The sequence below is a fragment of the Salvelinus fontinalis genome, chromosome 5, assembly GCF_029448725.1.
Source record: "Salvelinus fontinalis isolate EN_2023a chromosome 5, ASM2944872v1, whole genome shotgun sequence".
Classification (NCBI taxonomy): Eukaryota; Metazoa; Chordata; class Actinopteri; order Salmoniformes; family Salmonidae; genus Salvelinus; species Salvelinus fontinalis.
This window is the reverse complement of record NC_074669.1, coordinates 24,884,850-24,898,412: the sequence shown is the minus strand read 5'-3', so window position 1 is coordinate 24,898,412 and position 13,563 is coordinate 24,884,850. Positions and strand designations below refer to the sequence as shown.

Sequence of the window (13,563 nt, the reverse complement as noted above, 5' to 3'; positions counted from 1 at the left end):
CATAGGGTTGAAAGAAAATGAGTTATGATTTGTAGGCCATATCACCCAGCTCTACCTCCTTCCTATCTCTCCTTTCCAGAAGATGAACCACACATCTGTATGCAAAACCTCAGAGGTGAGGCACACACACCTTCCACAGTGGGAGTAATGGGCAAGGGGTCAGAGGTCAATCAACTGAAAAAGAAACTCCCACCAAATCATGACTCAGCCCTGGGGATGGGAACTGGACACTTAACATGACGGCCAGCAAATGGTCAACCGATCACAGACCAATAACACCACATGGTCAGAGGTCAAGCTGCTCTGTTAAAGCTGTGGAGTTACAGGGCCAGAGGGACTAGAGGAATTGAGATGGCGCACCACTATGTGATTGATTTCAAACATCGGACACACAGTCAAACATTAATTTCACTGACTAACCGACCAAAGTTAAGGGTGAATATGGGGTTATGATCCACTAGGGTTGCAAAATCCTAGGAACTTTCAATAAATTCCCTGGTTTTCCCAAATCCTGGTTTAAGATTTCACAGTAGGCTTGGACGATTTATACCATATACGTATATAACGTATACTCAGAGAGGGGGTGTTGGGGGCACCCGGGGGCTGCTGTGCCACTGCTTTTAACTATAAGAAATCTAAGAAGTGCCAAATAAATGATATCCAGCTCAGGGCTCCAGCTTTGCATTTGGTTTGCTAACTTGCTAATTAAGTGGCTAGATGTCAATACCAAGCTTCTTGGTTACAGCAGAGACATTCTAGTTGGAGTACAAGTCTCTTTCGCTAACATTCCACTCCTTGCCACTTCTTGTCATTGCCAAAGACAGGCCTTTCTGCCATCTTCAAAAATGTATTATATCATTAATGCGAGAGGAGAACCGAGGAGTTGATCCTGATTCGATTTAACCCTCACAGCCATCCTCCAATCACAGGAGAACACGTTGGTATCCAGTTGCTAAGCAACCGTTTGTTTGTCCAGACGAAACCAGTCTGCCCAAAGTTGCTAGCTCACATGCTGCAAATCCCAATCACAGAACCTCTGCTTTGATTTTAAGCCTCACAATACAACAACGTGCCTAGTTAGCTGCACGTTGAGACTGCCGAAAGGCCAGACTCTTTGGCAATGAGATTGGGTGGCAAGGAGCCGCCCCTCGTGGGCACTTCTGGTAATACCGTATACCCTGGTATGGTACAGAAACGGTATGAAAATCTGGATACCGCCCAACTCCAATTCCCAGAATCAATTTCTGGACAACCAGGGAATTTCTTGAAAGTTCCCGGAACTTGATCAACCCAAGGCTGCATAGCCAGGCGCCTGCTGTTGTGTGTTTGAGACACTTGCGCCATGAGTTTGTTCGTATACAAAAATCAGGAAGTCTCTGTGGCTGGACCACACACACAGTCACTCTGGAGACCCAGTAGATGGAAGACAGAGTTTGGTTGGTCATCACAGGTGCGTGTCAGCACTGCATTAAAATAGAGGTCAGACAACAACCCCCCCCAACCTCATGCTGACAGAGCTGTTGGGGGTATGGGGCGCATGTGGATGGGGGCCTGGGGCGCATGTGGAGGGGGGCCTGGGGGGCATGTGGAGGGGGGCCTGGGGGGCATGTGGAGGGGGGCCTGGGGGGCATGTGGAGGGGGGCATGTGGAGGGGGGCCTGGGGGGCATGTGGAGGGGGGCCTGGGGTTGGCAAATGCTGAGTTTAGGCCACCCAGAGTCTAGTGCTTACACAGAGACCAACATTCCTACCACACCTTCACAGACAACAGAACAAACACACACACTGAATTGTGACTGTTTACAGTCTATAAAATTACACAGTTGTTTTAGTAACGCCAATGATTACAAGAAAAATGTCCCTTTAAGCCTTACATTACATGATGAAAGTAAAGATGGCCGACTCATCCCCCCCATGAATATGAGAGTGTCAGTCTGTCAGGACAGGAGGCAGATGCTGCAGGTGACTCTGCCCTGGGCGCAACAGCTGCTCTGGCGCCTGCCTCCCCGTCTGCCTGCCTCCCATTTTGCCCGCCCGCCTCCCTTCCCGCCTGCCCCCCCTCCCTGTCTCCCCCCCCCCCCCCCCGTCTGCCTGCCTGATTCTCAACACACACTGCTAAAGCCATATTAATGTACAGCCACCGTATATCATACCAGAGCATAACCTAAAGTTCAAACAGCTACCAAACTTCACTAGACAGACACAGAAAACCACACACACGAACAACAAGCACAAAAGCAGAAGCTGAGTGTGTGAGCTTGCCGTTTGGACGAGACCAGACAGGCCCAGTGTTTAGGAAAACAGAGATGTTGACCACCTGTGGCATTCCATACACACACTAAGCTCTGTCTGAACACACGCACAGCTTCTCATGTCTGTCTGGGGAGGCAGATAAAAAGATCAGACATACATTAACACAGACACACCGTTCTGTCCGGGGAGACAGACCTACATACACCTTACATTTCTGAGCTGAAAACATTCTTTGAATGACGTAAACCTCAGAGAGGGACAGTCCCATAGCATAGCCAGCATTGGCAACGTACACCCAGACATAATGCCCTGATTCCGAGCATACATACACAGTGAAGTGTTTGCTAGTGCCAGAATGTGAGCAGTGCTGTCTCACTGGCCAATCAATCTCAGTCTAATCTCATGAACCCTTTAACATGGAGAGAGACAGGCTACAGCCACGAGGAGAGGGGGGGGGGGGGGCAGAAGACGCTACTCAGCAGAAAGGATGGGCACCCCAGAGATGTGAAAGAAGAGATGGTGATGGTTTCACAAAGAAGGACATTAGGTGGATAATCAAAACCGCAGACAATAATACTGCCTGCTCCCTCTGGACTTCCATGGGAAATACAGAGGAGAAGAGAGATAGGCAATGTGAGAAAAATGAGGAGGAAGGAGAGAGAAAGACAGAGGGAAATGTATAGGGCCTGTTCATCTGTTCCCAGTGGAGGTGTAAGTATGCGTTTGCCAGTGTGTGGGCAGAGTGAGGGTGTAATGAGGTGGTTCCATCACACAGGCCGAAGTGAGCCAGACAGCCAGCAGAAAACACCGCCAACAACAATATGACATCATCAAAGAGGGCCAGCAGCAGCAGGACTCAGACGCAAGGAGGAGCACTGGAATTGAATGAGACACTTATACCAGGACAAAGCAGTAAACAACATTATTCCTCACTATTAAAAAAACAAGTACAAAACAAAAAGATAAAAAGCACTTATTTCCCTGACTGATCAAAACTCGTTCACTCATGGCTCCCTCGTCTCTCTGCAGCAGACATATAGTGAGCAATATGTTTGGAACATCAAATTGCAATAGAGAACGGCAATACAGTAGAATTGTGAGAATCGTAATACATATTGTATCGGCACCTAACTAACGTGATAATAGGTCTCCGGCAATTACCAGCCCTAGAAAGAGAGGGAAGCAGCCATGAGTTCTACTAATGCTTCATTACTACAGAGGAAACAACGGCCTAATTCTAGCCCCGAGCTTCAGCTAGACAGGAGAGGATACTGCTGCATCTCTCCCCTCAACGCACACACGCTAGCGTGCCCACACGACAGGAGGTCCAGCTCACACAACTCTCCTCCGGCGTCGTTAAATCAACATTTGCCGTCGAGCAGGATGTCAGACAACCTCCTCTACAAAATGTACGCGCTGGGTTTCACACAAAGCTAACGTCCCATCAAAAGTGGCAGTGATAATGACACCAGCTGTGGAACAATTTCAGATACACTGATTCATTCTACTAAATCAGTTTTCAGTTTGAAGACACTTGGCCAATCGTCCACACATCTTTAGCAATCCATTGCTGACAAAATATTATGTTTTAAAACCAGCCTAAGCTTTCAGTAGAATAACAATTTCTCTAAGACTAAAATGCAAATGAAAGACATCCAGGGGGAGGGACCTCTCCCCCTCTGTGTAAATGAGCAGGTTATTTTAATCCGTCTCTGCTGGCTCCGACCCCACACAGCCACGACCCCTGAGCCTGACCCCTGACTTCCACTTACAACGGCTTTTACCCACATCACATGATAATGATCATCTCATCCAAACCTGTGGGAGGATGGAAAACTACTGTGTTGTTCTAGTATGACTCAACAACAAAGCCAGGAGGACAGAACATCCCAGTAATCGGAGAGCCATAGAGCTAACCTGACTCATCAGTGATGAGGTCCCCTCCACAGTCACACAGCCTTTCCCTGAGGCTGCCTGCTCAACTCCTTTATTCCCCATTATTCAGAGACATGCCAGGGCCACGGTGTCACACCACTGGTGACTTCTGTTACATTGTGACAGGCCAGGGTCAAGGAAGGGGAGGGACCATTGACCCTTTTACAATTGACACCTTTCCCATAGCATTCCTTCCTTACCCTTTGTCTGCCACTGGCAGCATCCCCCCCCCCCCCCCCCCCCCCAAAAAAACACAGCCCCCTCTCCCCAAGTCCCTCCTGACACCCATGTCAGTCAGTCAGATCAGAGGAGAGCAGAAACAAAACCCTGTTATGCATCTGTCGGTCAGGCTCCACCCTCTGTCCCCTCAAGTCCATTCTCTGGGGCAGATAAGAATTAGAGGGGCAGGCAGGGCTGGACAGGAGCACCAAGCTGAAGGGGCCAGTTCAAAGAACGAGAGACGCACAACAACTGAAGGAGAGACTGAGGACAACAGGAGAGAGGGAGTCAGTGTGGTGTGGTGGAGGACTGAGTCCAATAGGAGAGAGGGAGCAAGGGAGTCAGTGTGGTGTGGTGGAGGACTGAGTTCAATATGAGGAGAACCAAGTGGGGGCAGCGAGGCGAAGGGTCCCTGAGTCGACCAGCACTCCTTGACTCACTGGGCAGGGAGGGAGGGAGGGATAAAACTGTTCTAGCACCCAGCCAGGCTTTGATCTCTGCCTTTCATGTTTTGACATATTCCACCTGCATTACCCTCCCCTCTCCCATTCAGCTCTCTCTCTCTCTACAGTAAGATGCCTTGGGAGGGAGCAGAACAGACTTCACAAAGACAACATGCTACAGCAGAGAAATGATGCTGAATGTGCTTTGAAGACACTTGGTAATAGGCACATTGCCTTCAGAAAATTTTCAGACCCCTTGACTTTAAAACATTTTTTTTTGTTACAGCCTTATTTCTAAAATTGATTAAATAAAAAATACATCCTCAGCAATCTACACACAATACCCCATAATGACAAAGCAAAACAGAAATACCTTATTTACATAAGATTTGCTATGAGACTTGAAATTGAGTTCAGGTGCATCCTGTTTCCATTGATCATCCTTGAGATGTTTCTACAACTTGATTGGAGTTCACCTGTGGTAAATTCAATTGATTGGACATGATTTGGAAAGGCACACACCTGTCTATATAAGGTCCAACATTTGACAGTGCATGTCTGAGCAAAAACCAAGCCATGAGGTCAAAGGAATTGTCATTAGAGCTCCGAGACGGGATTGTGTCGAGGCACAGATCTGGGGAAGGGTACCAACAAAATGGAAGAAGATTGGAACCACTAAGACTCTTCATAGAGCTGCCCGCCCGGTCAAACTAAGCAGTAGGGGGAGAAGGGCCTTGGTCAGGGAGGTGACCAAGAACCCGATGGTCACGTTGACAGAGTTCCTCTGTGGAGATGGGAGAACCTTCCAGAAGGACAAACATCTCTGCAGCACTCCACCAATCAGGCCTTTATGGTAGAGGGGCCAGACGGAAGACACTCAGTAAAAGGTATATGACAGCCCACTTGGAGTTTGCCAAAAGGCACCTAAAGAATCTCAGACCATGAGAAACAAGATTCTCTGGTCTGTTGAAACCAAGATTAAACTCTTTGGCCTGAATGCCAAGGGTCATGTCTGGAAGAAGCCTGGCACCATCCCTATTATGAAGCATGGTGGTGGCAGAATTATGCTGTGGGGATGTCTTCCAGCGGTAGGGACTGGGAGACTAGTCAGGATTGAGGCAAAGATGAACAGATAAAAGTACAGAGAGATCCTTGATGAGAACATGCTCCAGAGCTCTCAGGACCTCAGACTGGGGCGAACGTTCACCTTCCAACAGGACAACAACCCTAAGCACATAGCCCCTCCTGCGTTGTCTTGGCTTCGGGACAAGTCTCAATGTCCTCGAGTGGCCCAACCAAAACCCCAACTCAAACAGCCCTGGAGAGACCTGAAAATAGCTGTGCAGCAACACTCCCCATCCAACCTGACAGAGCTTGAAAGCATCTGCAGAGACAAATGGGAGAAATTCCCCAAATACAGGTGTGCCAAGCTTGTAGCGTCATACCCAAGAAGACTCGAGGCTGTAATCACTGCCAAAGGTGCTTCAACACAATACTGAGTAAAGGGTCTGAATACTTATGTAAAGTATTAGCAAACATTTGAAATAACCTGTTTTTACTTTGCTATTATGTGATATTGTGTGTAGCTTGATGAGGGGGGGGAAAACAAATTTAAATCAATTTTAGAACAAGGCTATAACCTTACCAAAATGTGGAAAAAGCGAAGGAGTCTGGATAATTTCCCAGTATTGTGTAGTGTGTGGGTGTGCGTGCGTGCGTTCATGCGTTACGCGGTTGTTTAGGCTAAACATGATAGCTCAGGGCATTGCGAGTTCCATCCCCTTACTGAGGGGATCATATAAACCTCAAAAGGACCATATAATGGAGCAGTCACAAGTATGACTAGCTCTTATCTCCAATAAACAGGCTTTTCAGAAGAGGGAAGTTCCAACAGGCCCAGCTTGAAATGGGCTGACTTTTGAAGTGATACTACAGTAAATGAGGCAACTCAACCAGCATTAGGTAGTTTCACCCAGCGGAGATGGGATCTCTATACCTGAACGGTTAAAACAGACACAGTAACACAACATTCCACTGACTACATATAACCTGTCCATTGACCCAGCTTCTTCATTGAGTATTATTGAATGAGGTACAATACACCAAACAACTTGTCAATACCTAAATACTGAGTGAAGCCAGCTCATACAATACCTAGGCTAAACATTACAGATTGTCTGTTACAGTACATGCAGTAATCTTATGTTGCATCACTGGTAGGCCATATCATATGACTTGAGTGATAGCATGCCGTGCCAGTAAGCATTGTACTTAACATTTTCCCAGATTTTTCCATTTAAAAAGAAAATAATGCTAGTTCTTGTTGGCGAGTGAGAAAGAGCAGATGAGCAGATGCCATGACAACTACAGCACCTTCAGAAAGTATTCATACCCCTTGACTTATTCCACATTTTGTTGTGTTACAGCCGGAGTTCAAAATTTAAATTGATTTCTTTCCCACCCATCTACACACAACACCCCATAATGACAGAATGAAAACTTTTGCAAATGTATCTCATTTATACTTGTATTCACACCCGAGACAATACTTTGTAGAAGCACCTTCGGCGACGATTACAGCTGTGAGTCTTTCTGGGTAAGTCCCTAAGAGCTTTCCACACCTGGATTGTGCAACATTAGGCTATTACAAAAAAAGTTAATACCCACAAAAAAAGCTTATTTCTCTCAAATTTGTTTACATCCTGGTAATGGGCATTTCTCATTTGCCAAGATAATCCATCCACTTGACAGGTTTAGCATATCAAGAAGTGGATTAAATGATCATTACACAGGTGCATCTTGTGCTGGGGACAATAAAAGGATATTAAAATGTGCAGTTTTGTCATACAACAATGCCACAGATGTCTCAAGTTGAGAGTGCAATTAGCATGCTGAGTGCAGAAATGTCCACCAGAGCAGTTGCCAGAGAATTTAATGTTAATTTATCTACCATAAGCCGCCTACGTTGTTTTAGAGAATTTGGCAGTACGTCTAACTGGCCTCACAATCGCAGACCACGTGTATAGCGTTGTGTGGGCGAGTGGTTTGCTGATGTCAACGGTGTGAACAGAGTGCCCCATGGTGGCAGTGGGTTTATGGTATGGGCAGGCATAAGCTAAGGACAACAAACACAACTGCTTTTTATCAGTGGCTATTTGAACGCACAGAGATACCGTGACGAGATGCTGAGGCCCATTGTCGTGCCATTCATCCGCACCCATCACCTCATGTTTCAACATGATAATGCACAGCCCCATGTTGCAAGGATCTGTACACAATTCCTGGAAGATGAAAATGTCCATTCCATGGCCTGCACCAGACATGTCACCCGTTGAGCATGTTTGGGATGCTCTGGATCGACAAGTACAACAGAATGTTCCAGTTCCCGCCAATATCCAGCAACTTTGTATAGCCATTAAAGAGCGGGACAACATTCCACAGGCCACAATCAACAGCCAACTATGCAAAGGAGACGTGTCACGCTGCATGAGAAAAATGGTGGTCACACCAGATACCGACTGGTTTTCTGACACATGCCCCTACCCTTTTAAATAAAAAGTATCTGTGACCAACAATCTATAGATTAGGGCCTAATTAAATGTATTTCAATTGACCAATTTCCTTATATGAACTGTAACTCAGTAAAACCTTTGAAATTGTTGCATGTTGCATTTATATTTTTGGTCAGTATAGATTTAAGTGAAAACAATAACTCGGCCACTCATGAACATTCACTCTCTTCTTAGTAAGCAACTGCAGTGTAGATTTGGCCTTGTGTTTTAGGTTATTTTTATGCTGAAAGGTGAATTCCTCTCCCAGTGTCTGGTGGAATGCAGAGTGAACCCGGTTTTCCTCTAGGATTTTGCCTGTGCTTAGCTCCATTACGTTTATTTTTTATCCTGAAAAAAAAAAATCCCAGTCCTTAATGATTACAAGCATACCCATAACATGATGCAGCCAACACTATGCTTGAAAATATGAAGAGTGGTACTCAGTAATGTAGTGTGTTGGAATTACCCCAAACATAACACTGTAATCAGAACAAAAACTGTACAGGCTTCTTTTTCCTCTGTCAATTATGTCAGTATTCTGGAGTAACTACGATGGTGTTGATCCATCCTCAGTTCTTCAATCACAGCCATTAAACTATGTGACTGTTTTAAAGTCACCATTGGCCTCGAGGTGAAATCCCTCGGCAGTTTCCTTCCTCTCTGGCAACTGAGTTAGGAAGGACGCCTGTGGGTTTAATCAGTGTTTGAAATGCACTGCTCGACTGAAGGACCTTACAGATAATTGTATGTGTGGGGTACAGAGATGAAGTAGTCATAAAATATACAAAACATTCACACAGTGAGTCCATGCAACTTATGTGACTTGTTAAGCAAATGTTTACTCCTGAACTTATTTATGCTTGGCATAACAAAGGGGTTGCATACTTGACTCAAGACATCTCAGCTTATCATTTGTAAAAATTGCAAAAACACAATTCCACTTTGTCACTTGCCTACTACCCCATAATGTCAATCTACATGTATCCATTTCAAATTCAGGCTGTAACACAACAAAATGTGGAAAAAGTCAAGGGGTGTGAATACCTTCTGAAGGCACCATCTGAAAAGAACATCATGGACTGGTTTCATGTTACATATGATCCCAAATATCCACCTAACATAACCATTAAAATCAATACACAGAAGTATATATTTTTAAACCTGCATATTTAGCTAAAAGAAATCCAGGTTAGCAGGCAATGTTAACCAGGTGAAATTGTGTCACTTCTCTTGCGTTCATTGCACGCAGAGTCAGGGTATATGCAACAGTTTGGGCCGCCTGGCTCGTTGCGAACTAATTTGCCAGAATTTTACGTAATTATGACATAACATTGAAGGTTGTGCAATGTAACAGGAATATTTAGACTTATGGATGCCACCCGTTAGATCAAATACGGAACAGTTCCGTATTTCACTGAACGAATAAACGTTTTGTTTGAGATGATAGTTTCCAGATTTGACCATATTAATGACCTAAGGCTCCTATTTCTATGTGTTATGTTATAATTAAGTCTATGATTTGATATTTGATAGAGCAGTCTGACTGAGCAGTGGTAGGCAGCAGCAGGCTCGTAAGCATTCATTGCTTCAAGCATTGCGGTGTTTATGACTTCATGCCTATCAACTCCCGAGATTAGGCTGGTGTATCCGATGTGAAATGGCTAGCTAGTTAGCGGGGTGCGCACTAATAGCGTTTCAAACGTCACTCGCTCTACGACTTGGAGTAGTTGTTCCCCTTGCTCTGCATGGGTAACGCTGCTTCGAGGGTGGCTGTTGTCGATGTGTTCCTGGTTCGAGCCCAGGTAGGAATGAGGAGAGGAACGGAAGCTATACTGTTACACTGGCAATACTAAAGTGCCTATAAGAACATCCAATAGTCAAAGGTATATGAAATACAAATCGTATAGAGAGAAATAGTCCTATAATTCCTATAATAACTACAACCTAAAACTTCTTACCTGGGAATATTGAAGACTCATGTTAAAAGGAACCACCAGCTTTCATATGTTCTCATGTTCTGAGCAAGGAACTTAAACGTTAGCTTTCTTACATGGCACATATTGCACTTTTACTTTCTTCTCCAACACTTTGTTTTTGCATTATTTAAACCAAATTGAACATGTTTCATATTTATTTGAGGCTTAATTGATTTTATTGATGTATTATATTAAGTTAAAATAAGTGTTCATTCAGTATTGTTGTAATTGTCATTATTACAAATAAAACATTTTTTTTAATTTTATATATTTTTTTAAATCGGTATTGAAAAATCATAATCGGTTGACCTCTAGGGGAGACGGTTTCTCTCAGCTGCATAACTTGGCCTTCAGAGCACCAAGCTGGTTGTCAGAGAGCTAATAGGATTCTAGCACTTACGTCTGGCTCTGCATCACCCCTGATGACTATCTCTCTGTGCTGCACAGTAACTGTCAGTCCTAACAAACACCTGCATCACCTTCATTCCAAAACCCTCACAACAACATGGACCTGACACACATATGTTCCAATTTAACGAATGGTTCAACAACAGTTCAATATGAACCTCATGACACTATTGTACTTAGCAGCCAGGAGGACGGAAACATTTGTTGGCTCAACTGTCATCTGCTCAGTAGTCCCTGTTGTATTCAGCACTGGGCTGTTAGTCAGCTGGCCAGCTGTAGGATCACTATGATAACTGTTCATCTGGGCCAAAGATTAGAGCCAGTAATGCAACATGCTGCTATTTAATCCCTGCAGATTTGCTCTGATTTGTTTCAGCCCTGGCTCAAACTATGAGAAACCACATACACGCTCACTCATCCATATTTAACAACCCCCTGAAAGTGGACTACTTACCCTCACTGGGGTGCTCTTTGCCTGGCCTCTCTGGGGCTGTGCTCCTGGAGCGCCAGAGTCTCTGGGCCCGTTGCCCTGCATCCTGACTCCAGCTGTGCCGTTGGTGCAGACTCCAGCTACAGGGCCCGCCCTGCGGGGTCTCTGTTTGATGCCATCCAACAGCCGAACCAGGAGGATGTTGCTGGGCAGCTCGTCCACAGCACACTCCACCAGCGTACGGCACTCTGGGCATCGCAGCTCTGCCCGGGAGCTCAGGATGCCCTGAAGGCAGCGCCTGCAGAATGTGTGCTGGCAAGGGAGGACCTTGGCTGTGGCATCCAGCCGCTCCAAACACACTGGGCATTCCAGCAAGTCCAACAGCACTGATTCATCCATGCTTTCTGCCTCCACCTCTGAGCTTTGCTTCTACTTCAGTGGGACAAGCATGATGGTAGTGTTGGTTAGGGGTTGTGTTTAGGAAGCCATTTCCGTGCTGAATGTCACGTCACTCCCATGCCGCAGCTATGGCCATAGCGCCTGCAGCAGCTGTAGTATGGGGGTAAATCCTTTGTTATTCCACATATAAAAAGATTACATGGCAACAGTCTGATTCCTGCATATAACGGGGCGCTATTATGCTAGGTATTGCTACTATAATGTACGGAATGTAGCAAAGTTCAAGACTGTTACATTCCAAAGTTCTCTGTCATCATGCCAGTCACATCCAAAGGTAAAAGAAACACAGAATGCCTTCACCTCGTCTTCTAAAGTGGTACAGATACATTCGATCGCATTCTCCCCATTTATACCAGTCAATATATGCTAATAAAATATTTTTCACAACAAAACATTTACCGTTTGTTGACTGGAGAACGCAACATAAAATATTAATTTGGGAGAATGTAATTTAATTCACAGACGTGCATTATTAGATTAAAGACCATTTGAAACCCTGGCGAGAGATGTTGACACGTTCTAGCGGTGGGATTACATACACTACAACCGCGCAAAACTCAAAACTTGTGTGCATTTCTGTTTCCAGAACTAACCGGGAGGAAAGCGTATCTGTGCCAATGAATGTTATAAGAAAGAGCTGTGATGGCCATAATCCCTGAATGTAACAAACTACATAGGTACAATTGAAAGAAATATAACGCCCTTGTGCGACACAATACGACCACTTCGTAGAACGCAAGATTTGGGATCAGAATGGTAACGTTATGAAAAGAACGTTCACAACAAATGACTTTTAGAAAATAAGAGTTGCGTAACTTTGACACAATGTCACACAATACGAAATAGACATTAGTTAAAGTCATAACTAGCTAAGTGTCGGTCATAAGAAAAAAGTTAAGTGCGTCCCATAGGATTATGTATGATAACCGAGGTTAGCTTGTTCGCTACTTGTCTGGCTAGCTAGGTTAGTTTGTTGAGAAACAACAGTGTCAAAACGAGGGGGGATTTTAAAGTTCGTTGTAGCTGTGTGATTAATAGTTATTAGTGTGTAAACCAATACAAAAGATGAAATAATGCCATTGAATCACCTACCATTTTGTGTATTATATGTTTGAAGTTAGAAAAACAATCGCCCTTGAAAACATAAATCTTACCTCAAAGTCGGGCCTCTTCCACCTCTCCTTTCCAAACAATTTCTCTCTCCGACTTGGATAGCGAATGAGCGATTTGGGAAATAGCCTATTTGGCGGGTAATATAGTTTTCACCCTCTATTCTGCTCCACGGAGAGAAAATCTTTACACGACATTTTATTCTGCACTGTCCTAGTCCAAGAGAGCATGTATCTAAACCGGGAAATTCACGGTTTTGGAAAGACCGACGGGAGTAACAAACTCCAGCTGCCGTATCCGATTCCGAACCCCATGATGAATTAGATTGATTCTATGGAAGACGCCGAAGCTACTTCACAGAGGCGGGAGGGCGTGATGTGATGGGATGTCAGTCAATATGTAACAGATAGTCTATTTCACACATACTCAAAATATGTTTAACAATACTCCCTGTGATATTATTTATTCAATTCATGAAACAATTTACATTTGATCGATAATTCATCCTGATTGGCTACTGTATTTGAAACCCCTAGCGGACAACCCTTCTTTGTAATACTGTTAGATTGTTATGGACGCCCGCAACAATAATAAGCCCTCTGGTAGACGGTAGTAGTAGTAAAACCTTCCCATGGAAGAGAATCATGTATTTGAAGAGATCAAAAATAATCAACATTTCACAAAAACGGTCTATTTTTGCTTCCCTCTCAGAACAACCACTATAACATCTTTATTATCCACATGACTGCTCAAAGGTTAGATTTGTGTCAGCTTGTAGAAA

General features: G+C 44.6%; 1 protein-coding gene across 1 annotated transcript in view; it reads right to left on the bottom strand.

Annotated features, from left to right (window-relative positions):
- LOC129855370 (E3 ubiquitin-protein ligase SH3RF1-like) overlaps positions 1-13,192 on the bottom strand; it is a 52,345-nt gene extending 39,153 nt beyond the window's left edge. The window contains exons 1-2 of the mRNA XM_055922944.1: positions 12,827-13,192; positions 11,238-11,762 (exon numbers count right to left, since the gene is read on the bottom strand). Of these exons, the coding sequence (XP_055778919.1) occupies positions 11,238-11,612 (375 nt within the window). The 5' untranslated portion in view covers positions 11,613-11,762; positions 12,827-13,192. The remainder of the gene's footprint in view (positions 1-11,237; positions 11,763-12,826) is intronic.
- Positions 13,193-13,563: the final 371 nt, after the last annotated feature.